Raw genomic sequence first — 27,581 nt, 5'->3', positions numbered from 1 at the left:
TACCATGGAGGTAAGCCAATTCAAAAATAATCATATTGTGGGTGAAGTGTTCCTTTAAACAGAAAATCTGCTGGTGAATATTATCATTGTATGTATCGTGCTGTGTATTTTCAGGGGGAGTGGGTGTGGGTGGACTCCGACATCGGGGTACCCATCGGAGCTAGGGTCACAGTAACACCATCTGGTCAGCGGTTACTAGTCGACGATGAAGGAAAGGTAAATATCCCCTTGTTTAAATAAAAAGCCAAATCAATATGTTAAAGTGTGTTGGTTTAAATAAAAAGCTAAATCAATACTGTATGTATTGCTTACATAAAGCATCATAAAAAACATGTACAGCCTGGGGTTTGACCTTATTTCTTTCTTTGACCTCTCGCAGCAGCGGAGTCTGGCCCAGGAGCAGGAGGCCTCGCTCAGGATCATGCACCCCACCTCCGTGGAGGGGGTGGATGACATGATCAAGCTGGGAGACATGACGGAGGCCGGCCTCCTCCGGAACCTGCTGATGCGACACAAACGAGGCCTTATCTATGTAAGGCAAAGTGCTATGCAGCTCAAAGGTTTTCAAACAATAAGAAAGTAAAGAATTCCACACATTTTAATGAGAGTAAATAAACAATTAAACTACACAATAGAAAAGGAAATCAAATAGTGCCAATAACGAATACAAAATCTGAACATTTACAATAATTCCTGATCATTTGACATTTTTCAATGCTTTATTTATCTCGAATTAAATTGAATGTACCTTCTTTGTATGATTAAATATCACTATAGTGTCATGTATACATAATATGCCCAACCCTTACGGCACTACAAATTAGCAAATATTTAGAAGAATACCAAAAACCAGAGTAGGAACGCACAAATAATATTAAACAATTAGACAATCTTGTTTGTTTTCACCATGCTTTAGGAACAATGGTAGCAAATGTATGAGAATAAATTTGAATCAACCATACAGTTCTGCCATCATAAGTGCACTTGAATATTTCTGGATTTTTTTCCTCTATCCTAAACATCTCACACAGCACCATTTGTCTTTTACAGACCTACACAGGCTCTGTGCTGGTGGCAGTGAACCCATACAAGGATTTCCCTTTTTATTCAGGTGACCAGGTGAGGCTGGTTTTAAAATTCATCACAGACGTACTACAGTTGCAAATCATGTCCCCTTCATCATCTAACCCCGTTATCTTTCAGGTGGGGTTGTACCACGGCCGAAAGCTGGGTGAACTCCCTCCGCACATCTTCGCCATCGCTGAGTCATGCTACTGTAACATGATGCGGCATCTCAGGAACCAGTGCTGCATCATCAGGTCACCATGAATCATTTGACAGTCTTCAATAGCATACATCTTGTTAGGGTTTGCTTTTTGTTTACACTTCTTCTTCCCTTCTATATGTTCCTCAGTGGGGAATCAGGTGCGGGGAAGACAGAGAGCACAAAGTTGATCCTGCAGTATTTGGCGGCGGTCAGCGGTGAGCTTTCTGAGCAGCAGATCGAGCAGCAGATCCTCGAGTCCAACCCCATCCTCGAAGGTACTACGTCAACAGACTGTCAAAACAATTCCCCATTCAAAATCGATTCTTGTCTTAGTACATAGGTGACTCATTTCAGGGTTAACAGCTGTGACCTGTGAGTTAATGGAAAAAATATTACACGAAAGCAGAGTAAAGTGTGTATAAGGTTATATTTGAACAAGTTATATCGAATGATAGCAATAATGCTAACACATAAAGACTAACCTTCAACAAATCTTACATTTATGATTATCATACACAAATGCAAACTTTTTACAACAACTTTTTAGTGACATCCAGAGTAAAAAGTGAAATGTATCCCAAACTATTTATATGCTGCCTGCTACATTAAAATACTGGTTTTAGTTGGCTTCTGAAAACTCTGAAACATGTTCAATTAAAATATAAATTGCACACCAAAAAAAACCTTTAAAAACCCTTTCAAGCTTTTATTTTGTGGGATTTTCTCAACTTGTACAATTCGTGACACAGCTTTGCCATGTGTACAGTACATCAGTAGCAATATCTTACACCTTTTGAGGAAAACACGTTAACAGGTCTTAGGAGATAAGCATCTCCACAAACAACTTCCTGTTGAGACACACCCATACACAGAAAAAGTACAAAAATAATAATAAAGCGTCCTTGTTCTGTCCCATGCAGCGTTTGGAAATGCAAAAACGATCCGCAATGACAACTCCAGTCGCTTTGGGAAATATTTGGAGATCTTCTTCAGTAAGAACGGAGTGATTGAAGGAGCTCGAGTGGAGCAGTATCTCCTGGAGAAGTCCCGTGTCTGCCATCAGGTGAGTTGTCTCAGTCCAAACACCTGCTCCTTCTTATCATATCCCCAATGGGGAGGGGGGGCAATAAAAACAGGGCTGGTTAGATAAACACGGTGTTATCATGGACAGTGAACCCTTAGAGAATTTCCCGTTGAAGTCATGGAAAATATTAGCAGGTCATTCACAGCCACAATGAGTGTCCTTTTGAACACCTTTTCTTTTACTGGTACACGTCCTATAATTATAAAGCATTAAAAGCACACTTATTGAGCAATTCCTCTCTTCTTATTTCTTTTTCGCTTTTTCTATTATGTTTTCCTGATTTGTGGATTCTTATGTAGTATTTAATGTAATTAACAGTTCATTTTGTTATTCATGCCATTCATTCTCAAAAGGCTTATGGCTCGGTTAAACTCGATTTATAAGAATTCCTAATGCTATTTAATAACATTCAGAGTATAATAATTCTAATAATCGTAATACAGTATATATTGCTTTTTTTATGCATTATAATCACAGTTATAATGCTTTAGAATTTGATATAAAGTTACTTTAAGTGCTTAATGTGAAGTAATTATATACCTGAGGTATATGGAGATAAAATAAATTAAAAGGTGGTTATAAGTCACTTTAAACGGGCTTTATTTACGTTAAGTGAAAAATACATAATTGAATCCAATCAAATCAATGAATAACTAGCAAAAATGTGGTGTTATGACACTTGACCTTAAATGTAATTAAAGGGGCCATATATTGCTCATTTTCTGGTTCATATTTGTATTTTGTCTGGCTCTGTTGTGATTGGTCAACTGCTTTAGAGATATCCCCAAGATTTTAGCCTTTGCAAACCATTTACATGCACCCAAACCATTATAATACACTACAGGAAAAGGAAAACCCCAAAAAGCATAATAAATGATAATTGTTATATTTTAAAGCATTATAAATAGTACATAGAACTAGTTATACTTCGAAGTAGACTATAATGCATCATAAGCATGTTTATAATGCATTTTAGACATGGAAAGTGTTACTGTTTATCTTCTTGTAACAATAATGGTTTATTTTTGCTCCACATACCTTTAGGCCCTGGAGGAGAGAAACTACCACGTGTTTTACTATATGCTGGCAGGAGCCACGGCAGAGGAAAAGAAAACGTTGAACCTCGGTGATGCTAAGGAGTACAAATTCCTTTCCAAGGTATAACATTGGCTGCCACCCCGAACATCTGACATCTTGTCGATTTACTGTAAACAATGTGAACCTTCCTTCTCATGTGCTACAGGGCGGCTGTATCCAGTGTGACAGCAGGGATGATGCTAAAGACTACCAGCGTATTCTCTCCGCCATGAAGATCCTCACCTTCTCAGAACTCCAGTGTCAGGAAATCCTCAAGCTGCTGGCAGCCATGTTACACCTGGGAAACGTCTGCTTCCAGGGTGAGTCAACACATGTGACATATTATAGTTTTTTTCTATAAATTGCTGGTTATATTTAATGTCAGGAACAATAAAAAGGTCAATAAAACAGATTTACTATAATCCTAGCAGTAATGGTTGCTACACCGAAAGCATTTAAACAACTGTAGTAATACCAAAATGTTACAACACTCCACTACAAGATAAAGTCAGATTATTACTTGTGGTGGCAATCGATAAACAAAACGTAATCACGTTTAATCACAACATTCATTTCTAAAATGTGAAACTTAAGTTTAAAATATTTAGAAATCAGAGCTTTTATTTCTTTATTTTTATTTTTATTTCATTTAATTATAATATATTTGATGATTTCTGATTTATTTTTCATGAAGTCCAACATTTTTACAAATGTTTTTGTTTATATAGTTTTTTTGTTACACATTTAAGTTTACAGATTCATTGCGCGTTAAAATTGACAGTGCTTATATAACGCATTTTAAGTACATTTATAATGCAATGCAATTGTAGACATGGGCATCATAGAAAATGTGATTACCCAAAAGGGGTACTTTTTTTGTGGTGTTCTTGTTGTTGTTACATTTGATTTCATGTTCCCACCAGCCAACACACAAAATAACTTAGAAACCAGTGATGTTAGCAAGTCCCAACACTTCAGCATGGCTGCATCACTCCTGGAGGTGAGCGCAGAGATCGAGTGATGGTAAACCATTAACTTATTATCTGTATCAGCACGAAATGATTGAAAAAGTATTTTCCCTTCAGGTGAAGAGGTCTGCCCTGGCAAAGAGTTTGACCGAACGCTCCTTTATGACCAACAGAGAGAGTGTGATCAAACCCCTCAGCGCCGATCAGGCGTCTGACTGTAGGGACGCCTTTGTGAAGGTAATAAATCTGACCCAATGACTGGCAATCAAAAGGCTGCCAACCTCCTTATTGGATCCTTTCATATAGAAATTTATTTGCGTACTGCAATTGATAAAGATAACAGCATGACGTCATTTTAACCTTTGATTGCAGAGGGATTCATTGAAAACTCAAACTAGAACTTCAACACAATTTAAAAGAGGAGGGTGCAGGCAGGGGTTTTCAGACACAGCAGTTGTCATGAGAGGGGGGGATGCAGGGATTATTACAAACAACCATCCAGTCACTGAAGAACTCAACTCTATCAAGGCAGCGATAGACTTCCTTGTTCTGCGAGATAAAATTACTGTTTTTGTCAATGGAGTGGATATGGCGAGAGCTTATATAACAGCTTCTGTTCCTTACGCATTGTATAATTGTCTGACGGGAAAGTTAAGCATAAAAAATATTCTAAGTATAGCGTACACTTAAATCGATGTTGACCCTTTGTGTGGGTCTTTATTTTATGTGGTTAAACTGAATTTGCTACTCCTGTTCACAGCAGTACGTTTCTTGACAAACTATTACTTTAATATTCCTTTGTGAGTTGGACTGATTCCTCTTGATAAGAAGATCAAATTACATTTTAACACATTTTGTATCGATCGCTCAGGCAATCTACAACAAGCTGTTCATATGGATCGTTGAGAAAATCAACAATGTCATCTATAAGAAGTTGACCAAAAGCCCCAAATCCTCCTTCCTGTCCATCGGCCTGCTCGATATCTTTGGTTTTGAGAACTTCAAAACAAACAGGTAAGGACTTGTTTTTTTCTCTCATGTTGAGCACAGCACTGTTTTACACTTAGTTACAGCTGTTCAAATGTAACCCTGTCGTCCTACAGCTTCGAGCAGCTGTGCATAAACTTCGCCAACGAGAAGCTGCAGCAGTTCTTCGTGGGCCACATCTTCAAGCTGGAGCAGAAGGAGTACCTGAAGGAGGACATTGTTTGGAATAGCATCGAATTCAGTGACAATCAGAGCATCCTGGACGTTCTGGCTATGAAACCCTGTAACCTTCTGGCTCTGATCGATGAAGAAAGCCACTTTCCAAAGGTTGGTTGCGCTATACAAGGGTTGCTTTTAAGACAAATCACACAGCAAATATTGTTAAAGTCTTTACTTTGGAATCTGCCAGTTCATATGTTCTGCTGGTTTTAAAGTCAAAATATTGTTTGGTGTGCCACAGGGCTCTGACGCCACTATGCTGAACAAGATGAACCAACAACATCGTAGGAACAAGAACTACCTCTCTTCCAGAAGTGAATACGACACAGACTTTGGCGTTCGCCACTATGCTGGCATCGTATACTACGACTCCAAAGGTACAAAAACAACATTTACAAAAAGTCCAACTGAAGACTAATGATCTGTTGCATGGTGATAGTATTGTTCTTTCTCCCCCCTGAAGGCTTCCTGGAAAAGAACAGAGATGCGGTCAGTTCTGACATGATCAGCATGGTGAAAAAGACCAAGAATATGCTGCTTCAACAGATATTTGAGGAAGAGCTTTCAACCAATAATGTAAAGATCAGCAACAACAAGAAGATCGTCATGACGCCCAACAACTCTCTACGGGTATGGAAATGTACTCCCATAAGCATGTCATTTACTTTTACCATGCTACATAAATCTTCTACTTATTTGGTTGGACAATGGTGCTAAAAGGTTGACCATTTTTGTTTGGGAACAACCCAAAGTAAAATCCTGGTTCCCTTGACAAAAGTCCCATTGGATTTTGTATTATTGCTAAAAAATGTGCTCTGTGGTAAACAAAAGCTTCACAACTAAACACCCTGATAGGATTTTTGAATCATAACTGCAACTAGCTAACATTAGCTAAAAAGCTAAGTAGCTACACCACTGTCACATGACTTCAACATCACCACAGCTCAGCTTAATGGGGACTTGTTTGTCACTGTGATTTTGAATGTATAAAGGAAACTGGATACAGCTTTCTAGGTGGGCTTCCATGACGGACCAGGAAGTTGTAATTCAACGATTTAGCCACAACCAAAATTAGCTTCAAGTGCTCTTCCTCATTCCTTGGGCGTGAGGACGTTAAGTAGTCTCATTTTGCCACTTGATAGCATCCGCCTTTGTTGAGACCAGTAAAATCATAGTTTATAATGTAAAACAAAGTTTAAAATATTGATATTTTAGACTATAAGTAAAACCCATTACTTGGAGACGAGGGACCAGAAGTTGCAAAAATGCTAACTCATGTCCATGTTTTAGGACTCATTCCTGCAGCACTCTATTGATAACATGACTTTAGTATTTTTCTTTCATCCATGCAGGCCCATACTGACAACCGTAAGCAAGTGGCGACGCTGAGCGCTCAGTTCCGTCAGTCTCTGGACTCCCTGATGAAGGCTCTGTCCGCCTGCCAGCCTTCCTTTATCCGCTGCTTCAAACCCAACAACGAAAAGCAGTCTGAGGCGAGTCACACATGAGCAACTACTGTATATTGTGGTCAAAATAACACGCAACGAGTGCTATGTTTAGCATTTTGAAACATGATTGTAAGCAGTTATGTATTATAAGCACATTAGATGAAGGTTGAGAGAAGTGTCAGTGATGTTTGTCATAGGAAATAAATGTCACTAAATAAATCCTGTATCCTGGGAGTCTACCTTTATTGAAGAGGATAATATTAATTTTCCAATCTACCTTTCAGCTGCTCTACCATCTGCCTTTTCACTGGATAAACAATTGCCTCTTCCTGCTTGGTGCCATAAAGCAATTTAGAACATTTTGATAACCTGCTATTGTAACTGGGAAGCTTTCCCAATCCCTTTTAAATTCATATCATCTATCTTCCCTCACTGTTATTTTTCCGGCCATGTTAGGGCAAGCTATAGAAGAGCAGGTCCACAACCTTCGTCCTGAATGTATTATATCAACAACTACTGGACGGATTGACATGACATTTTGTACAGAGATTCATGATCCCCAGAGGATGATCTCCCTACTACTTTGGCCATCCCCTGAGTTTTATTTTTGTGCCACAAAGTTTGAACTTATCCTGTAAAATATCTTAACATCCACATGATAGAGAACACAACGTTTTGTACAGATATTCCTGGTTCCCAGATGATGAATCCTAATGACTTTGGCCAACCTCTGACTTTTTCTTCTAACGCCACCACGTCATTTTGAGTGAAATAGCACAACAACTATTGGATAGATTGCCATGCAATATGTAGGTCTGGTTGTTTCGGTCCTGGCCATTTACTTTTTTGTCAAATAGTTAGTTTTTAATAACATTTTCATGTTCATGTTTAAAGTGGTGCTTTGGCATGATTCTCTCTGGATAAATTGATTGGTCATCAAAATCATATGAGTGTTACTGGAACTTCTTCAGTTGAGGACAGTCATAAAAATGTGGTACTCACATTAATGTTCCCCCAAGATAAATTGTATTAACTTTGATGAGCCATTTTGGTCTTAATCTGGTCCTTTTTTGTAATTTTGCAGTTAACGGTTTATTACCTATAACATAAAAATGAAGAAAGAAATGATAGTATTCTCACACTAAGATGGTGAACATGGTAACCATTATCCCTGCTTAACACCAGCATGTTAGAATGGACAAGTAATGTTTCTGTTGCTGTGATGGTAAAGGCAAGAATAAATGCAACTCAGACCCACATAGAAATAATATTCACATTAGCTTTAATGTGCTCTCCCTTTAGACATTTGACAGAGAGCTGTGTATGCGTCAGCTGAGATACTCCGGCATGTTGGACACCATCCGCATCCGGAAGCTGGGATTCCCAATTCGCCACACCTTTGAGGACTTCCTGAAGCGCTACAGGGTGCTGCTGAAGACGACCGTCTGTGACCCAAAAACTGTACGTTGTGATGTAGTGTTGTTGACGATCATATGTTACAAAGTTGATTTCATAAATTGTCATAAGTCTTATTCGTTGAATCTTAACTGTAACTGCTAACATGTCCTTACGACATGGTTGTCTTCTCCCCCTCAGAGAGATTTGGGCTGTTTTTAGCCTCTTTTCAGCATTTTTCTTTCTCACCAGGAGACAGCTGCTGCCTGTTGTGAAGCCATCTGCAAGACGGAGATTCAAGGAGAGGACGAGTGGAAAATAGGAAGGACCAAGATCTTCCTGAGGGTGAACAAAACGTTTAATTCAAACCATGTTGTTTCAGAGCTTTCTAAATCGTTTCAGCACAGTAGAACATCACTGCAGATTAACAGTTAACTGGTGAAGTAGTATCAGTGTTATGAACTAGCATGTATAGTCATTTCTACGGGAAGTACTGTACTGTATGCTGGAGATGACTATAATTTAGTTTCTTTAAAAAAAATGGAATATCTTGGACTACCTTATCGCATCTGATTGCAATTTATCCACTTCATTTTAGGATGCCCATGATGCCATCCTGGAACGCCTCAGAGAAGAGAAACTCAGCAAAATAGCTCTGGTGATCCAGAGGGTCATGATGGGACACAAAGACAGGTGCAGCTTCTAAGAAAAGTACAAAGAGGAAATCCCCAAAAGATGTGTCCTATACTGCAGCTACAGATAATGTTTATGTAGTGTTGATATACATGCTGCCATATAAGATAAGATTAACCTTTTTACGTATACAGGAGTCAAAGCAGTAACATCAATGATAAAGAAACACAGGATAGGACAAATAAAAGCACATCTCCTAAGGATACAAATAATTATGAATTCAATAAATTAAAGTTTAAGTAAGAATGAAATAAAACACTGAGTAAATGGCCTTAGATATCCGGATGTAGAAGCAAACTGAATCTACTTAATATAAATATGTACAGTAAGGGTGTATTTACAAACTAATATGAATTCATATATTTATGAATATGAAAGTTTACAGGGTAAGTTTGAAAGCTTTTTCAGTTATAAGGTTGGGATCAAGCCTTAGTTGTTGAGCCTGAGGGCATACATATCAGTAAAATATCAAATAGGTAAAAAAATAATTAAGAGACAGTGGGTGATTGAGGAGTGTGTTTCTTCTTATTTTTACAGAAAGTCTTTCCTGAGGAAGCGGAGGGCAGCTGTGGTTTTGCAGAAGAACTGGAGAGCTTACAGACAGGAGAAATTGCGAAGAAAGGTCTGATGCTTCATAAGCTTTTATACAACTCAGAGCTTACAGCTGTAATAATGCTCTCTTTCTCTTTGGCGTTAGCTTTAACTTATTTCCAGTCCACTGACCTTCTCCTTTGTTTTCACTCTTGCTCCGAACAGCTCCAGCACGGCTTTGATCGTCTAAAGTCGAAGATCCGCAGTCGGAAGATGCAGCAACAGTTCCAAAGACAGCGCGAAGCAGCACTCACCATACAGAACCAGGCATGTACTGTGGAAACTGTAGATTAGCTTTATTTAGTTTCCCAGGTTGAAAGATCTTTATCTTTACACCTTTAAAGAAAGATACCGTATTTTATTTACAGAGGAATGTGAATGTATTGTCTAAAAACCCTCAAAATGTGTAATTGTCTAGATGACATATTACAGAAAATAATTACAGTAATGTAAAATACACAATTTGTATTTTTCTATCAATTATTTTAAACATAACACAAAACTAATATAGTTTAGTACTTGACAAAGTAAACACTGATCTGTTAGGCATAGAAAATTGATCAGTCATCATAAGATACACACACACACACACACACACACACACACACACACACACACACACACACACACACACACACACACACACACACACACACACACACACACCTACCCATTCTTATATTTACTTAAATATGCTGTATAATCTGTATATTATTTATATAGAAACGTTATTTAAAAATATTATACAATATTCAGATTTATATACTTTTACATATTTTTGTTCATTTTAAAGTGTATAAATGAAACATATTTAAAATATATTGCAGTGCATCAGGATTGCACTGAGATTGAGATTATTATTTTTTAAGTCTAAATTTATAAATAGGATTTGGGAATTTATTAAAATGCATTCCACATGTTTTTCAAATGAGCTTCAGAGTTTATACAAATCTTTAGTTTTTTGGGGGGGAAATGGAAATCAATTTAACTTCACTAGTATTTTATCAGTAAGTATATACATGAATGCATTGATTATTCTGAAAGGTTATTAATTATTTCTAATGACCTCTAGGTTCGAGGCTACCGGGCTAAGAAGGTCTATAAGCAGAAGAGAGAGGCCATCATTCTGCTGCAGGCTTACACGAGAGGAACCATGGCCAGAAGAGAAACTTCAAAGCTGAGGGACAATGTGAGACCTTAAAATACAAATAACATAATAAATGTCAAGATGTGGTGTGTTGTATTCTAAAACCTTCCACCCCTACCTTTCTCTCTCCTCTCTCTAACCCACCCGCCACAGGCCTCCATTTTACGTCAGCAGAAGGAGGCCCAACAGCGAATTGCTGTGGAGCTTCAGCAGCGACTGAACGTTATCGCCAAGTCGCAGCCAGCAGTTCGGGAGCCTGAGCCAATCGTAGAGCAGGATTCAGAGGAGGAATCTATTGACCTCATGCCCCCGCCTCCTGTGAAAAAGGTATCAGAGGTAAAGAAAGCAGCAGATCAAATTGAGGTGAGTTGACGTAATCTGATAATGTAACATTTGTATCATATATAATAAAATGACTGACTTAACCAATGGTTTTAATTCTATTTTTGACCAATAAGAAGAAGGAGAGGAGGGCCGTGCTAGAGTCTTTGGAGGAACCCTCTATAATCATCACTCCATCCTCCATCTCAACAACCCCCACCCCGTCTCTTGCAGAGGAAGAAGACGATGATTTTGATGACGCCAGTGAGGAGTTTTCCTTCTACAAGTTTAGCATCCTTAACTTCCAGAGCAACCACAGTCACACACACCTCAACCAGAGACTCAAGCAGCCTCTTCTGCCCCACGACGACGAGGCCGATGTGCTGGTGAGGGGCAAACTCTTAGTTTCCTGATTAATGTCAGTGTTGTCTGTCTTTACTTCCTGTCTTTGTGTTTCCCCTCCTGTGAGATGGTCTGCCCAAACTCAGGTCTAAAACCTCCAGACTCAGGGACAGTTCTATTCCAAAGGCCATAAGACTATTAAGCACCTGAACTTTTAAAAGAACATCCATAAACATTCATCTGTTTGCATCTTGCTAATTATGTATCTAATATATAATTCCATTTACTTGTATATAGATTCTTCTTGCACTCTTTCTATTTTATTTGTATTTACTTGCACATCTCAAAACATTCTCTTGCACTATTTTATCTGTTTTATTTGTTTTATGTCCTATATATATTTGTTGCACTGTTGGAGGAGCCTACGTTTGTCATTGCCATATCTACTGTACACTGTATCTAATGTGCAAATGACAATAAAGCCTTGAAACTTGAAACACCCTGATTCTGTCACCTGGGACCCTGTGTTTTGCCTGCCCTCTTCCTTTATGTGATTAAATCATTTTCTTCTGTGAGTCTTTGTCAGATCCTTGTTGGTTCTCCTTTCTGACAGTCTGTTTGGTTTAGTCTTGTCTTTCCCCGCCCCGTAAGTCTTCTTGAGTCCAGATTTCTGTTTTTTGCCCAAGTTTACTCCTAAATCCTCGTCTCATTCTTTTCCTCCAGGCTTGTCTGACTGTATGGTGGATTATACTGCGCTACATGGAGGACATACCTGAACCAAAGTCTGCGGATGCTTTTTCTCAAGCGTCTAGCACCATCAGCTCACGTGTGCTGCCTCACAAGCAGGGCAGGAGGCTGAGCAGCCTGGTTGGACTGGACCAGGTAAAACATATCAAACATTTTCTTTTTCTGTTATTAAGAGCTCCAATTTTTGGACCTTTCGGCCTCTTAGATATGGAGGTTTCCTTATTTTCTCTGTTTAATATCATATATAAGTAGATATCACCTTGGGATGGATTTTTTTCAATATTTACTTAGGTTTTATTAAAAAGACTGATCGGGGCGCCGAATAGCTCTGTTTAAAACTGGCAGCCCATATAGAGTGACCGCTGCCTAGTAAGCCGGTTCGAATCCCGAGCAGCATGAACATTACAGGCAATTTCCTCCCCTCTGTCTCCCCCTTTCATTCTATTTCTCAAATAAAGGCAGTCTCTGGCCCAAAAAACATCTTTAAAAAAAGAAGAAGAAGATTGATCAATTCAAGTTGAAGCACTGCAGTCTAATCTTCTTCATGTGTTTTTTCATAGATAATACTGAGGAAGAACAAGAAAAAGCTTGGTGGTGGAAACAGAAAAGCTTCTGTTATTATTGAGGAGGTCGGCACTTTCACCATCACTTCATCATGACTTCTGCCCGTTGTGTGTATTGTTTGCTAAATGTGTGTTTTTGTTGTCATCCTTATCAGCCAGAAGACACTGAGGACGAGGACATTTTGATCGGAGAGGGTCCGACACTGGACCGGCCACTAACATCCATGGAAAAACTCAACATTATCATCGGATACGCTCTATCGAGAAGAGACATCAGGTAAAGATTGGATATTTGCAAATATAACATCTTTAAATAATGTTGATAATGATAACATAATGATACATTGTGCAGCCTTACAATATAATCCTATACCATCCTCGTTTTTTAAGCGATTCAGTTCTTTTTCTGTAGCCGTCTTGTTTGTTGCTTCATGTATCTTTACATCTTTACGTAGAATCTTTATGTAACTATGTGCAACAATAATTACATTTTACTACTGTTATATATCACACTTCATGCTACACATGTTTTATTTCATAAATACTGCTACTTACCTTAGCTGAATTTGTACTTCTTTCAAATTCTATGAATGTGTATCTTAAATGTCTTTTTATATAATATTGTTCTATCTTCTTCGTGTCTAGCTGTACTTTGCTGTAACAACGTAAATGTCTCCTTTGTGGGACACATACAGGAATTCTGATTGTGATTCTGATTGGGATGTTGCTCTGTCTGAGTAGGGATGAGATTTACTGCCAGATCTGTAAGCAGCTGGTGAACAACAGGAACAGGAAGAGCCGTATGCATGGCTGGACCCTTCTTTCCATCTGCCTTGGTATCTTCCCCCCATCAGAGCTCTTCATAAAGGTCAGTCATTATCGCAGCTTCCTGTTTATTTTGTGTGTTGTCATGCCTCTTGTTTTAAAGCATATTCCTCCTCTCTGCTTTTATCACCAATATGTGTTAAGGGATGAAAAACAATAACAGATACAGTTCTTAGAAATTCAGGCCCGCCCCGCTATGTTGATACGGGCAAAGCATTGAGATAAGATGAGATCAAAGCACTTGATTAACATTGTAAAACACACTGCTGGCACACTGCCCCCCGGGCGCCGTTCAAAATGGCAGCACACTGCTCCTAACACTAGGATGGGTCAAATGCAGAGAAACAATTTCCCCACGAGGGATTAATAAAAGTCCATCCATCCATCATCCATCCATCTTAAAGAGTTAATTACTGAAAGTTACTGAGTTAAATATGGTGAACTCCTTTACTCATGGTTTATCCTTGTTGTCTTCTACAACCTGAACACATTTAACACAATGGTCAAATGTCCTTGGTTACGGTCAAGGTTGAATATTTTATTTCCATTTCTACCATCTAAATAAATGTTATTATATCCGATATAATAAGTAAACGTTTCTGTTTAATCAAGTTTCCTTTTAAAAGTTGACATCATCACTGTGATCATTACAGGGTTTTTCTTTCTACTCCTAGTTACGTTTTACAGCATTTCCAATATCCCAAGAAACCCACAATCTCTTATTCATGTTATTACATTTTTAACATTGATATAAATCTGTTCTCTTCTTCTCTGTTCCATAGTATTTGGAGAGTTTCATCCTCAGAGGGCCAAATGACTACAAAGAATACTGTGCTAAGCGCCTGCAGCGTATCATAGCCAACGGAGAAAGAAAAGAGTTGCCCTGTGTGATAGAGCAACAGGTAGAAACACTGAATCACCTTTGTGTCTTGTTGTTAGACCTTTTGAGCAGCACACCTCACATCAATCCGCTTTGCAGTACTGAATTATGTGATTATTTTCTATATCTATTATCATGATTCTTCTCCTTACTGATAGTCTGCGAAGTCCAAGGAGCCCATTGAGGTGTCTGTGACTCTGCTGGACGACAGCACCGTCAGTCTTCAGCTGGACTCCATCTCCACGTCTGCAGAGGTCTGTCAAGCTGTGGCCAACAAGATTGATCTCCGGGACACATACGGATTCTCCCTGTACATCACTCTCTTTGAAAAGGTGGGCTTTACTTTGTTGTCTCTTGTATCGTCATATCCACTCTGACCTTCCTGGGCCTGTCATGGTGGTAAATGATTTTGGTGTAGCATATATTGTCCCAGACATAATTCCACATGGACCTTTTATGCCGTTAATGTGTGATAAAATAAGAGCATAATATTGCAAGTACACCCCCTTCAAAGAGCAATTGAACTTGTATTTGTATGAATATATAAACATTGGGATTGGAATGTGAAAGAAATCCTCTTAACTAATAAAAGTAATTAAAAAAAAACACAGGAGTAAATCAAAATGGACTCTCTGGCTTTGTTTACAAATATGAGCAATGTCCGTACAATGCCATAGACTTACAGTATAATAGTAGGGCGTACCATAATGTTCATTTTGGCATCATGTTGCCTATAATGTTTGTGACAAGTAAACAAACATGCATGTAAACACAACTGGTCATTTTCTTAGGTCACTAAAAACGATTGAGCTCATGTCCATATGTTAACTCCCCAATGCAAAACTGGTTAAGGTCATTTTTTCGACATAAAGTCAATAGCGTAAAAGGGATCAAGGTCATGTCTGTATTTACTACGAGAAGTTAATATCGGTAAAATGAGCACCGTCATGTTCGCATTTACCCCGATAATTGGCTAGCTTAAAAAAAACATGGTCATGTCTATATTATAAAATATGTAAATGACAATGACAATATATCACACAATAAATCAATACCGTAAAAAGTATTGGTATCATGTCCATATTATCTACGTTAAGTTAGTAACATAGAAATGTTCATGTCGGTATTGTCTGGTATTTGGATGACATGAAAATAATCGAGGTTATATTGTAGGATAAGTCGATAAGGTGAAAATCGTTGCTGTCATGTCCATGATCATACAACGATTTAAACCATTTTTAAATGATTGAGGTCATGTCCATATGGTGTGCGATAAGTTGAAAACCTTTTTGATATTCTTCGTCTCCAGATGTGGTCTCTGGGCAGCTGTGGGAATCACGTGTTTGACGCAGTTTCCCAGTGCGAGCAGGAGATGAGGAGGCAGGGCAAGCCGGAGAAGGACGCTCTCTGGATGCTGTCCATCCGGAAGGAACTGTTCACACCCTGGCATGACTGCTCAGAAGACCCGGTCAGCTCGGATCTGATCTACAGACAAGTTATCAAGGGCATCAAGATAGGAGATTACATGAGTGATAAGGTGAGGCTCGGGACCCAGAGGACTTTACTTTAAGATTCTGATCATAACTTGACTCCTGATGTGACGCTTAAAGAAGCTCAAATATTTCTGTGGATTTTGTCTTTCATAGATGGTTATTTAATATTTAGGAAAGCACAAAACAAGTAGTCCTCTCTAATCCAAATGATCACCCGACGCTGCAGCTCCCCTCAGTTCTTCAGAGCCTTTTTAGAGCGTCTTTTAGCAAATATTACCGTTTTGATTTACTCTCACTGACTGTTCTAATCTTTGTTGTGTCCAGCAGTAACAGGTAGCCAACTGAGAGCTACCTGCTAAGCACCAAACGCCATCAATTAGCCACTAGCTGGTGAACATAATGGAGTATTTAGAAACTAAAAGGCCAAACATTTCCCTTAGGAGTTGCTGGAGACCAAAACAAAGCTCAAAGGAGAAGGAATACATTTGTGCTGGTGCCCTGAAACACGACTCAAAAAGAATGCTAATGTTGCTACTTGTTTGTTGAATATGTAAATAAGCAACAGTTTGCTAACATGGTGTTGACAACATTTTGAATAAAAATAACTAATACAAATGTGTGTGCATCTCTCAGGACGATGAATACATCCAGATGGCCGCACAGCACTATTACATCAAGTTTGGCTCTGCATACAGCAGAGAAAATGTCCAAGAGGTGGTTGGGGAATGCATCACAACCACACTCATTGAGAGCAAATCTATGTCAAAGTGGATCCAACTCATCAGTGCAGTCATCCTGCAGGTAATGTGCACACAGTCACACAAATGGAGTTATATAATTAACAGGACTAGAGCCTGATACAAATCTGCATGTGCACTTTTCTAAATGATAGCTTTTTTTGTATTATCTATGAGACGATCCAGGTAACTGTTCATTCTTATTCATACTGATCACACAGGGTCCTTATGCCAAGGGGAAGCTGAAAACAGACATCGTAAAAGGAGATCTGGTCAAGAACGCCCAACGTGCATGGCCCCTGCACTTCTCCAAGTTCTTTGAAGTTATAATGATGTCAGGTCAGTCAACATACAGACCGTCAATGAAGTTCTGTAAATAAAAAAATCCCATAAACAATTAATCATCTCAGGAGTTAACACATTCACTATATCATACATTTAAAAAACGGACATATTGAAATAAATGATTAGTTGCGACCCTACTTGACTGTATTTGTATATACTTTTAACATTATTGATATAATTCCAAACCATCTTAATGCTTTGGATTTGTTTATTTAAAACAAGAATCAAGGAAAAAAAAAAAGGTAAAACATTTTTTGATACTGCAACTGAGTTTATTCCGAAAGGTGGTGACCATTTAATGTGCCTGATTAGTGAAATCATCTCGCCTATATCCCAGTAAATTACTCATTGTGCATGCCCACCATTTGTATTCCCCCATCCGTCCACAGGGCCTCCTTTGCCTAAAAGCAGGTTTGTTGTGGCTGTAAACTGGAGCGGCATCTTCTTCATGGACGGAAGAGACAAAAGACTCCTTGAGCTTCCTTACCTCGAGGTAAAGGAAGTGCACGTTATCAGGTATGGACAACTTTTTGGTTCTGCATACATCATTTGGTTTTATGTACTCCCTTGCACACCAATTTCATTGAAACATTGAAAAAGTATCAAAGTAATTTAACTTGTTGTATCATTTCAGTGAAAGCCATTTAAATACTCGGTCAGTGAGTTTGGCCACAATCAGAGGAGAGTTCGTCCTGAAGTCTGGGGAATGCGCAGAAATGGCCGCACTCATCGAGAAACACCTGGTGGGGCTGAAGCAGCGCTCTGTGTATGCCCTGGTTAGGCAGGATGTTAACAAACCAGGTAAGAGTCTAGGCATGTATCTTATACGATAGTAAGATCAAACACAAATTGACATATGCAGTCTATTTTATCCAACACAGAAACATTACATGCTTCTCTTTTATCACATGTTCTACAGATGACCCCATGTTCCTGGTTTGTAAACGAGGAGACCTGCTGCTGGCAGAGAAAGACGAAAAAGATTCACCCGAAAGGAACTGGTTCAAAGCGACTAACCAGCGGACGGACGCCAGCGGAGCGGTCTACAGGGACAGAGTGATGTTCCTGCCCACTCTAGACAAGCCCACTGACGAAATGCTGGTAGAGTTCCCTTCACCTTTTTATACTTTTTAGTTATTTTTCTATTGCATGGCTAATACATTTCAGCAGAACCCTAAACAGAACGTCTATTCAAAAGGGACATCAAAAGAGAGTGAAAGTAAACAGGGTGAAATCAGAATAAATAAATATGTTAGGTATTTCATATGTTCATGTGACCGTTATATTAATATAGCCTATAAATACAACATGGAGACTGTGGTTGGTTGGCTCAAAGCTATCTTCTGATCTTTTGAAGCTTACAGAAACAAAAAGTGAACATCAAAATATTATCATTTTTTAACCTTCATCTATGCTATGTTAAAAATGTCACACATTTTTTAGGTAAGGGAAACATTTGAGTAAATCGTATTGCAAGTAACACATTTCTATGGAGTATGCGTATTATAAAAGTGTTGGAGATATTCAGATGTAAACAATGTGAAAACGGCTACATGTTTAAATAAGATGTGAAAGTCTGTGAGCAGGGATAGAAGCTGGCTAACATCCTTTTAACATGTTGATATCATTTATTAAATATTTAAAACATTTCCATTGCTAGTAGGTTCATACTGTTATCATGGATAGCCATTAGTACAATTAACTACTAGTGATAAATCACTCAAAAATGTTGCAGTTTTGAAAATGGGCAGACTTTTTTTTATTCGTGCCTCTGGTTCTTAAATTCACCTTGTATGCCAAGTAGCCCCAGTCTCCACTAACATTTGTATTAGTATTTATGCAATAACACTATTTGTAGTCTGCATCAGCAGTCATTAGGTTAAATATATTGAATAGTCAGTTTTCAGCCAAATGGATGCAGTCCCTCCCAGATCAGCTGAGATCTGCCCCTTCCACCGAAGTCTTCAAACCCGGCCTTAAGACCCTCTTCTTTCGGCAGGCCTTCCAATAAACTTTGAGCATGGTATACCTGGAGTTTTGCCATTTTCTCCGACTTTTATTTATTAATTTTTTTAATTATTATTATTAGTTTAATCTCTCAAATTGTATCAGTGTCCTTTGTTGTGAAGCGCTTCGAGATTTGTCTTGGCAGATAAGAAGCGCTATATAAATTACATGTATTATTATTAGTAGTATATCCCTGACGGTTCACATGAACCCCCTCTTGTGGTGTAACTGATGAACTGCGTCTGGCCCCTCAGGAACTTCTCACTCCAGGCCAGAATAAGACGGCAGCAAAAAACGCCCCTGAGAGGGAAGTGACCTTGGCTCCTGTTTCCTTAAAAGAGTTTGCGATCGACAACTTCAGGTATCGATATTAGTCTCTTTGTTTATCATCATCACAACTTAAAAAACAGGATTCCCCCCCCCCCTGATGTGCTCACACTGTGTCCTCCCTGTCGCAGGCCTGCGGTGCGGCTGGGTGCGTCTAAAGCGGCCGTCAGGGAGAAGCTGTGGGCTTGTTCCAGGGAGCCCCTCAAACAGCCACTGATGAAGCACCTGGTGGGGGACTCTGACCTCAGCAGCCTGGCCTGCAACGCCTACACTGATATCCTTTAAGTGATGGACATGAGGGCAAGTAACGTGTGTGACAGTAGAGAATGTTTAAATGCTTTACTGCGTGAAACCTGGTTCAGGAGATGTTCCAAAATGTAATTTGTTCTCTAGTAACATGAGTTTTCGGTGGAGAAAAATGGCTATAAATTTAAATGTCTAATAATAATGTTATTTTGGTAACATTGTCTATGACAGCCATGCCTATAATGCCTTATAATCATCCTAGTAATGAGTTATGATCTTCTTAAGGTTTTAATTATAGATACAAGCACTAGTACATAGTCAAAATGCATTATAATAACAAATACATATAAAATAATGAATATAAAGCATTTTACAAGGACTTAAATGGTCAAGTATCATAATACTTAATAATTGCTGTTCACTGACTGACATTTGTTTTTTGCAAGGGAACAAATATATAATTAAGTCTATGCCACAAGAATTCTGAACCAAATGTAAATGTATTTATTTATTAACAGGTCCCAACATTAATTGTGTAGTCTAACAACATCATTATGAAGAACAACTGAATTATGGACATTTATATTTCACTAAGCCCCAAAAAGGCTTTTATTGTTATAAAGCATTATGAATATTTACGAGTGCTTATACCTGTAATTATGCACTGCTATTAGCAGATGATAATGCGTAAGAACTATTGTTCTAATGCATTATAGATATGGGCGTCAACAAAAAGTGTTACCATTAATTGTATTGTTCGTTTCACACAATTAACTGTGGGTAATCTGTAACTTTAAAAAAATATATATATTATAATAATACACTTTATTTAGATAGCAGCTTTTAAACTAAATTACAAAGTGTTTTTTTTATAAAAACTAAAACTTTTACAAACAGAAAATAAAATAAACCTAAAAACACCAGCTTAACATATTGTAAAACAGAGACAGCAAAACTGATGGAAAGTAATCAAACAAATGATAAAAAAGCCATTCTTGAAAAAAGGTTTTTGAAAGTCCCCTCTGTTTAGAACACAAGGATTGTTTAGTTTCTTCATCGTCCGTGTGAATCCTTAACATATGCCGGCACCTATCCTGAAGTACATGGGCGACTACCCCATCAAACATGCCCGCAGCCCCATGGAGCTGACGGACCAGATCTTCGGTCCAGCCACGCAGTACGAGGCTCTGCAGGACGAGATCTACTGCCAGATCATGAGACAGATGACCAACAACAACAACAGGTGCTGCCTCAGTGTGTTCTTCTGTGTGATAAAGCCTTCACGATCCAGAGCCAACATATCCAATCCGTTTTCCTTTTTCTCACTCTCAGGCTGAGTATGGAGCGTGGGTGGCAGCTCATGTGGCTGTGTTCAGGCCTGTTCGTGCCCAATAGGAATTTATTGGGATACACTAGGCGCTTCCTGGAGTCGCGGTGCAGAGAACAGCTGGCTCCGGACTGCCTGCAGAGGCTGAACGGGATGTGCAGGTCAGACAGACGGATGGACATGTATAAAGTGCTTGCTACTGGTAGTTTATTAATGTACTGTGCTGTGGAAATAAGGCATTTGGGCCACCGTATAGAAGCACAGCTGCTTGCCCGTGTGCTGGGGTGCAGCTGTAAAGGACTGGGGTTCGAATCCCACCTGGGACCATTTACTCCTTTTTACCCCTTTCAACTCTATCTCTACAATAAAGATGCAATAAAAGAAGGCACTTATTGCACAGCAAAAAAAGATGCAAAACAACAAACTGAATGTTATATTCTACAAATTCAAATTTTACAGAAAATTATTTATTTGTAAGTTGCAAGTTTTTCAATATTAACAGTCATTTTGTTACGTGTCTTTTTCCCTTAGTGAATTTCAATGACATGTATTTTGTATTAAATAAGTAACGCTGTTGCATGAAATGAAAAGAAAATGACACGAAACGAGAGAGAGAGACATCCTATACAAAGTTGATCAATTTACTTAACTACAGAAACATGCCAAGGGACATCATTTCTGCACGGCAACAATATACAAAGCAACAGAATAACTGTCATATTTCTAAGCTAGTTACTACTCAAGCAGGTTCTGTAACAGAACAATGGTTTTATAGTAAATGCAATATAATTAAGCTATGTTTCATTCTTGCTATGTATATTTGTGAGTGAACAACATAACCCTAACCTAATGACTTCTGCTCTTAGTAAGGAGCCCAGGAACCTTCCTCCCCATCATATAGAAGTGGAAGCCATCCAACAGAACAGCACCCAGATCTTCCATAAAATCCACTTCCCAAATGAAACCAGTGATGTAAGACACATGTTCATGATATAAATCAGCTTAATGGAGGAAAGCTTAAACTTTCCTTTATTTCTGTCAGTTTGTGGATTCCATGACCCTTGTTCGTGTCGAAATTAGGTTTAAAAATGACTTCCAGATACATTTAAATATACACGAGACAGCCCATTTTGGTTATCAGCTAACGTTTCTAAACTCACTTTCATAATGTTTGCAGATCTTTGAGGTGCGGTCGACGACAACAATTGAAGACCTGTGCCGTAGCATCACCTATCAGCTCAAACTGACCTCAGTCGACGGATACGGCCTGAGCCTGAAGACTACAAACAAGGTGAGCTTGGGTCGTACTAGATTCATGATTTTTAAGTAGGGCTGTTTCAAAAGGTTCTATAGTAATATTATTAGCATAGCCCAATTTGTAGAGTAACTTTTCAGTGTTGGCCACGTAGGGTTGTTTTAGTTCTCATGCAATCATTTTCTAAAAATCACAACATGTCCTGCTTCAGTTCATAGTTGTTGGCAGTGAGGCTTTCAAAAACAACCTTTTCATTACTTTTGTAAACAATTTGCTACTCCACTTTCCACAATCATGGCACATTGCCGATTTATATTCATTAAAGACATTTGATTTAATACTTTTTTTAAATGTAATCACTTCAAATTCAGGATTTAGTTGGAGGATGTATTTTTATTTCTTAATGATGACATGATGTCATTTGTTACAAACCGCCAGTTTTAAGATGACGTAAAAGCTTCAAAATGAACAATTAACTTACGTAACGTGAGCATCTCTTAAGCTTTCTGTAAAAAAAACAACCTTATTTCAGGCATCTTACTAAAAACATGTAAAAAAAACATTAACTAAAAGGGAACAGGAAGTTATTAAATGCTAACTAATTGCTGTGTTTTAGGACTGTTTGGTCTGCATTCATAGTATGATCAATGTTGATGTTCAAATGTTGTGTTAATGACGTAATACATTTTAATCTCTTCGTTGAATGCAAAATCCTCTTCTCAAATACTGACGTTGGTTCTTCCCTATTCAACATACTTATCCTATTCTGTTTTGAAATCTTAGATGGTCAACCTGCAGGACCAGAAATACTTATTTGACAGCTTAAGGCAGACTGCAGAGCCTTCTAAGAAAGGAAAAAGAGTGAAAGAAGGTAACACTTCATACCGACACCTTCACGTTTTACAGTCAGTCATTTTCCTTATTTATAATTGGGGTTTTGTGTTCCAGTAAACCAAGCCAACATGCCCTACCTGGTGATCTTCAAGAGGAAGCTGTGGTTCAACGTGAGCCCGGGGAAAGACCTGGTGGCAGACCTCATGTTCCATTACCCACAGGTATCCAACCAAAATACTCATTACATTACAATACATTACAGATCATTTAGCTCACTCTTTTATCCAAAGTGTCTTACAATAAGCACATTCAACCATGAAGATAGATACTCAAATAGCAGAAATTCTGTTATTAGCTCTCAAAGTCCTCAACAGTAATATTTCTGCCATCCTGATATCAATATGTAGCTCTTCTTGTGCTGACTCTTCCTCTCAGAGTTGCCAGGTCACATTACCTTTGTATTACCCCCCATATAGGAGCTGCCGAGGTACCTGCGTGGATACCACAACTGCACCAAAGAGAACATGACTAACATCGGCGGCCTGCTCTTCAGAGCCGAAGTGGATTCAGACCGGTCGCAGTTTGTCATGATCCCCAGAATGCTGAGGGAGCTGGTTCCTGCGGACCAGATCGATCTCATGTCTCCTGAGGAATGGAAAAAGGTAAACCAAAGAATGAACAGAGGCAGGGCGGACACTTAAGACACATTAATACCTCATCTAAAAAAGATGTTTTGGAGATGTACCATGAGAGAAGTGGATTTTACACGACTGTGAGGGATATCCATTGAGTTTTTGCTCTTTATTATTTGCACATTCATTATTTTCACTGTTTACCAATACATGTAGTGTCCAGAATTCAGATTCTAGCTCAGGGGTGTCCAAACCTTTTTCACCGAGGGCCACATGCAGAAAAATATACGAAGGACTGGGCCACTTGCTAGAAGTGAGGTATATTGCCTCATAAGTTAAGTTATAAGTTAGCAAAATCAATCAATTGTAGTTAAATGATGCTTGAAACTTGAATATGCTTTTAGAAAAAACAGCTCTCCAGAGGGTTTCATTTATTGTGTTCCTTAAAACAGGAGCCTCAGATTGATTATAATAAGAGGAAATAGGAAGGGTTTATTTCAAGCGTGTTATGCAAATAAGTTATTAGGCTTTTTTTTATCAACTAAGATTTGTTAGAGAATGTTTTCTACTTTAGAATTTATTTGGAAAGTGGGTTTATTAACACATGAATACTAGGTAATATATTTTTACATATATATTTAAGAAGTACAATAAGACAAGCAAAATGTTCATTTGTGGGCCGTATTTCATTGTACTTTTTTTAATTAGCTGAGGGCCTACGGGCCGCATTTGGCCCCCGGGCCGTAGTTTGGACACCCCTGTTCTAGCTTATCCTTGTATTTGTGACGAGGACACTACATTTAACCAGGGCATGGGCCATATAAAGAAAAGAAAATATCCCGATCTTTCAGATATGTATGAATACCTCAATATCCACGTTGCAAGGATATTTTAGAGGTTTTCAAAGTGACATTTGATAAATAATCCCTTGTTATGTGGATTTCACAGCTAAGTATGGAACAACCTCGAAAAGTTCACAAAACAATATCTATAAAATGTAATACTGCCGTTAAAACCAGGAACATACACTTTTGCAATATTACATATCAGGAAATCTTAAAAGATCTCTAGTCTCATATCACAATATAGACTTAATATAGATTTGGTGCCAGCCTGACATGTATCGTCCCCCCTAGAACTGGTGTCCGTCATGTTGTCACATCAAGTTAACATTACATTCCAGACATTACAACCCCATCCATCTGAGGGAACACTGTTGAAATGGGGAGCTGTTTTAAATGGCAAGGAATAAATAAATATCAATACTTCACTTTGCATGGAGACCAGATCACGTTATTTCTTAGGAAGAAAAGCTATGCAGAGATTACACCTGATCAGTAAAACATTTTTCAACACAGAAACTGTCAGGAGTGGTACACTTCGACAGTAACATAATAGTGAAACCAAATATGCTCCTTTGTGACAGGCATGCAATGGAAACCAAAAGGAAAGCTCTTGATATAACAAGACAATTGTACCCATAATTTGGATTGCTCCGCTATCTATATATTATCTTCTTCTAAGTGCAGTTAGATAAACACATAATACTAAGCTGAATTTGACTAATTCCTTTTGTCTTTTTGTGTAATTCCTGATCATTGTGTTGGAGCTAAAGAAATGTTTTCACATCATAAATAATAAATATTCTATCCTAACCTAATGTAACCTGTATTTGCAGCACATAATCCAGGCCTACAGCAAGCAGAGCGGCATCACGGTGCAGGAGGCTAAGATCGAGTTTCTGAAAGCCATTTGCAGCTGGCCAACATTCGGCTGTGCCTTCTTCGAAGTGAAAGTGAGCCACCAGGATAGATTGTCATGAAATCAGCATTCAGCAATTTGTGGAACACTGTTTTGACATATTATGATTTCCTTTGACTTCGCAGCAAACATGTGAATCAAGCTACCCAAATATAGTTTTGATCGCCATCAGCAAGCTTGGTATCAGCTTAATAGACCCACAAACGAAGGTAAGCCTAATGATGGTTATTAATACATATGTGTTTCCTTTCCTTTTCATGTTTGATTGCACTGACACTTTTTATGTGAGTTTTGACATTTCTAGCTAACTGTTTGGTCTTTATTGGTCACAAACGTGATGTAGAAGAAGTACCGAGATCTTTTTCTTAAGTAAAAGTAATAATACCACAGTGTGGAATACTTGAATACAAGTAAGTCTGGCATTTAAAATGTTACTTAAGTAAAAGTACGAAAGTATAGTAGCATCAAAACATCCTCAAAGTACCAACAATAAAAGTACTTATTACGTAGAGAGGCCATTTTTTGAATAATATATATTGTATGACTGGTTTAATTATACATTTATGGAAACTATTTTAATTTTGCAAATGGTGGAGATGCTTTGAATGACTTGTTATACTCCCAGGTATCTTAATTCATAATAGCATGTCATAATTCATTAGCGATTTACACCGAACAATGTCATCCCCTCTATCTCCCCCTTTCAACTCTGCATCTCAAATAAAGGCACTCTCTGGCCCAAAACATATCTTTTGATCAATATTTTGAAGTTGAATGTCAGTATAAAGTAGCATCAAATGGAAATACTAGCCAAATGTTTCTCGAAGATGTACTTAAACTATCTCATGTTAATGTCAATCCCCTTCAGGAGGTGCTGGTCATGCATCCGTTCAGCCGCATCAAAGAGTACCAAAGTGAGGGGAACTACTTTGAGATGTCCATCGGCACGCTGTTGAGGGCCGTCGTCTTCGTCTGTGAAACCACACAGGTGAGCAACTGCCTTTTTAATGTAATTTTACAATGTCTATATACGGCAATCATCACATTATTATATTATCATGAGAAACCATTTTTCAATCAAAGTATTCTGACCTTTTTCCTTTTTTTTTAGGCCAACACAATGGAGGACCTTCTCAGATCGTACGTCACCATGTATGAGAGGCAGAGGACGGCCTTACGACCCAAACACAACATTTTCTCTTGAGGGCAAAAGAAAAGCCTCATGTGCATTCTTGATCAATACAATTAAATACAACCAGAAATAGGGTTCATGTTCATTTACTGGTATTGACCTGTGATGCCTACATTTAGTCATTTATCCTAAGACATTGCACAGTGATTTATTAATAAAGTTTGCAGTTACAGAGAAGCAAAGCAAAAAACTGTTTCGTGCTCCTCCAGTTTGCCAGTAGATTAAGCCCTTGTTTTGCCATAATTTGACATGTAATGGTACTGAATTACCTCTGACTTCACTAATACTGGTTTGTAATAAAGTTTAATCACTTTCATGATAATTTTTTTTTTCATGGCATAGGATAATAAATATACAAAAAAAGAGAGGAATTTTTCTGTAACTAATCCCACAGTGCATTTTCCCTCTAGCTTGGTGAACTTGTAATAAATACTTTACACTCAATTCAAACTATGTTAGCTATTTAAGTTAAATTATGTTATTGTTAGGATGGCATGGTAGTTTTGTGTTTCGCACTTTCTCCTCACAATGTTGAGGTCCTACTCTTTCTTAGAAAAAAGGTGCAGGTTTTACTTAGATTGAAAGGGGCACCGCTGCATGTGCCTTAAAATAAACGATGCAACATATTTAAAATATTTAAAATAGAAAGTTGTTGTCTTGGCTTATTGTTTTCAGGTGCTTCCTGGGCATTAACCCTGAGAAGGCCTCGAAAGCCAAGAAGAAGCGTGGCGTTATAAACCCCCATGTCAGCACATTCTTTAGAAAACTCCTTGACTTCGAGTGGATGTCTATGTAGACATGTCCAGGATTAATGTAAGACACTCAGTCAGTAGAAAGTTTCATGTGAAATGTACTTTGAATAAAAAGTTTA

At 38.3% G+C, this 27,581-nt stretch overlaps 1 protein-coding gene across 1 annotated transcript; it reads left to right on the top strand.

Moving 5' to 3' along the window:
- The first annotated feature begins 4 nt into the window (after window positions 1-4).
- Window positions 5-27,581, top strand: LOC117556624 (unconventional myosin-VIIb-like). Its single transcript, XM_034232055.1, has 49 exons — window positions 5-10; window positions 115-216; window positions 380-532; window positions 1,051-1,119; window positions 1,204-1,319; window positions 1,415-1,542; window positions 2,188-2,330; window positions 3,396-3,509; window positions 3,595-3,748; window positions 4,352-4,428; window positions 4,514-4,633; window positions 5,268-5,410; window positions 5,500-5,710; window positions 5,844-5,979; window positions 6,066-6,232; window positions 6,955-7,095; window positions 8,353-8,511; window positions 8,698-8,790; window positions 9,044-9,138; window positions 9,676-9,760; window positions 9,895-9,996; window positions 10,802-10,918; window positions 11,030-11,239; window positions 11,335-11,583; window positions 12,263-12,421; window positions 12,847-12,915; window positions 13,005-13,126; window positions 13,591-13,717; window positions 14,457-14,576; window positions 14,713-14,886; window positions 15,864-16,091; window positions 16,681-16,848; window positions 17,006-17,123; window positions 17,519-17,645; window positions 17,764-17,930; window positions 18,049-18,230; window positions 19,391-19,497; window positions 19,595-19,737; window positions 20,799-20,952; window positions 21,042-21,197; window positions 21,903-22,008; window positions 22,214-22,327; window positions 23,075-23,162; window positions 23,240-23,346; window positions 23,602-23,787; window positions 25,436-25,552; window positions 25,644-25,727; window positions 26,387-26,506; window positions 26,630-27,581. Exons 1-49 carry the CDS (start codon window positions 5-7, stop codon window positions 26,720-26,722), a joined length of 6,426 nt encoding a protein of 2,141 aa, XP_034087946.1. The 3' UTR covers window positions 26,723-27,581.

Source organism: Gymnodraco acuticeps, unplaced genomic scaffold (assembly GCF_902827175.1).
Source record: "Gymnodraco acuticeps unplaced genomic scaffold, fGymAcu1.1, whole genome shotgun sequence".
Lineage (NCBI taxonomy): Eukaryota > Metazoa > Chordata > Actinopteri > Perciformes > Bathydraconidae > Gymnodraco > Gymnodraco acuticeps.
Note: the sequence above shows the minus strand (reverse complement) of the source record. Positions and strands in the feature narration are given on the sequence as shown.

What these genes read in the sequence shown, in the direction of transcription:
- LOC117556624 (XM_034232055.1), top strand. An exon ending in GTAGGGACGCCTTTGTGAAG is followed by an intron (nt 4,634 to 5,267) that starts GTAATAAATCTG and finishes TCGATCGCTCAG; the next exon opens with GCAATCTACAACAAGCTGTT. An exon ending in GCCTGAAGACTACAAACAAG is followed by an intron (nt 22,328 to 23,074) that starts GTGAGCTTGGGT and finishes TTGAAATCTTAG; the next exon opens with ATGGTCAACCTGCAGGACCA.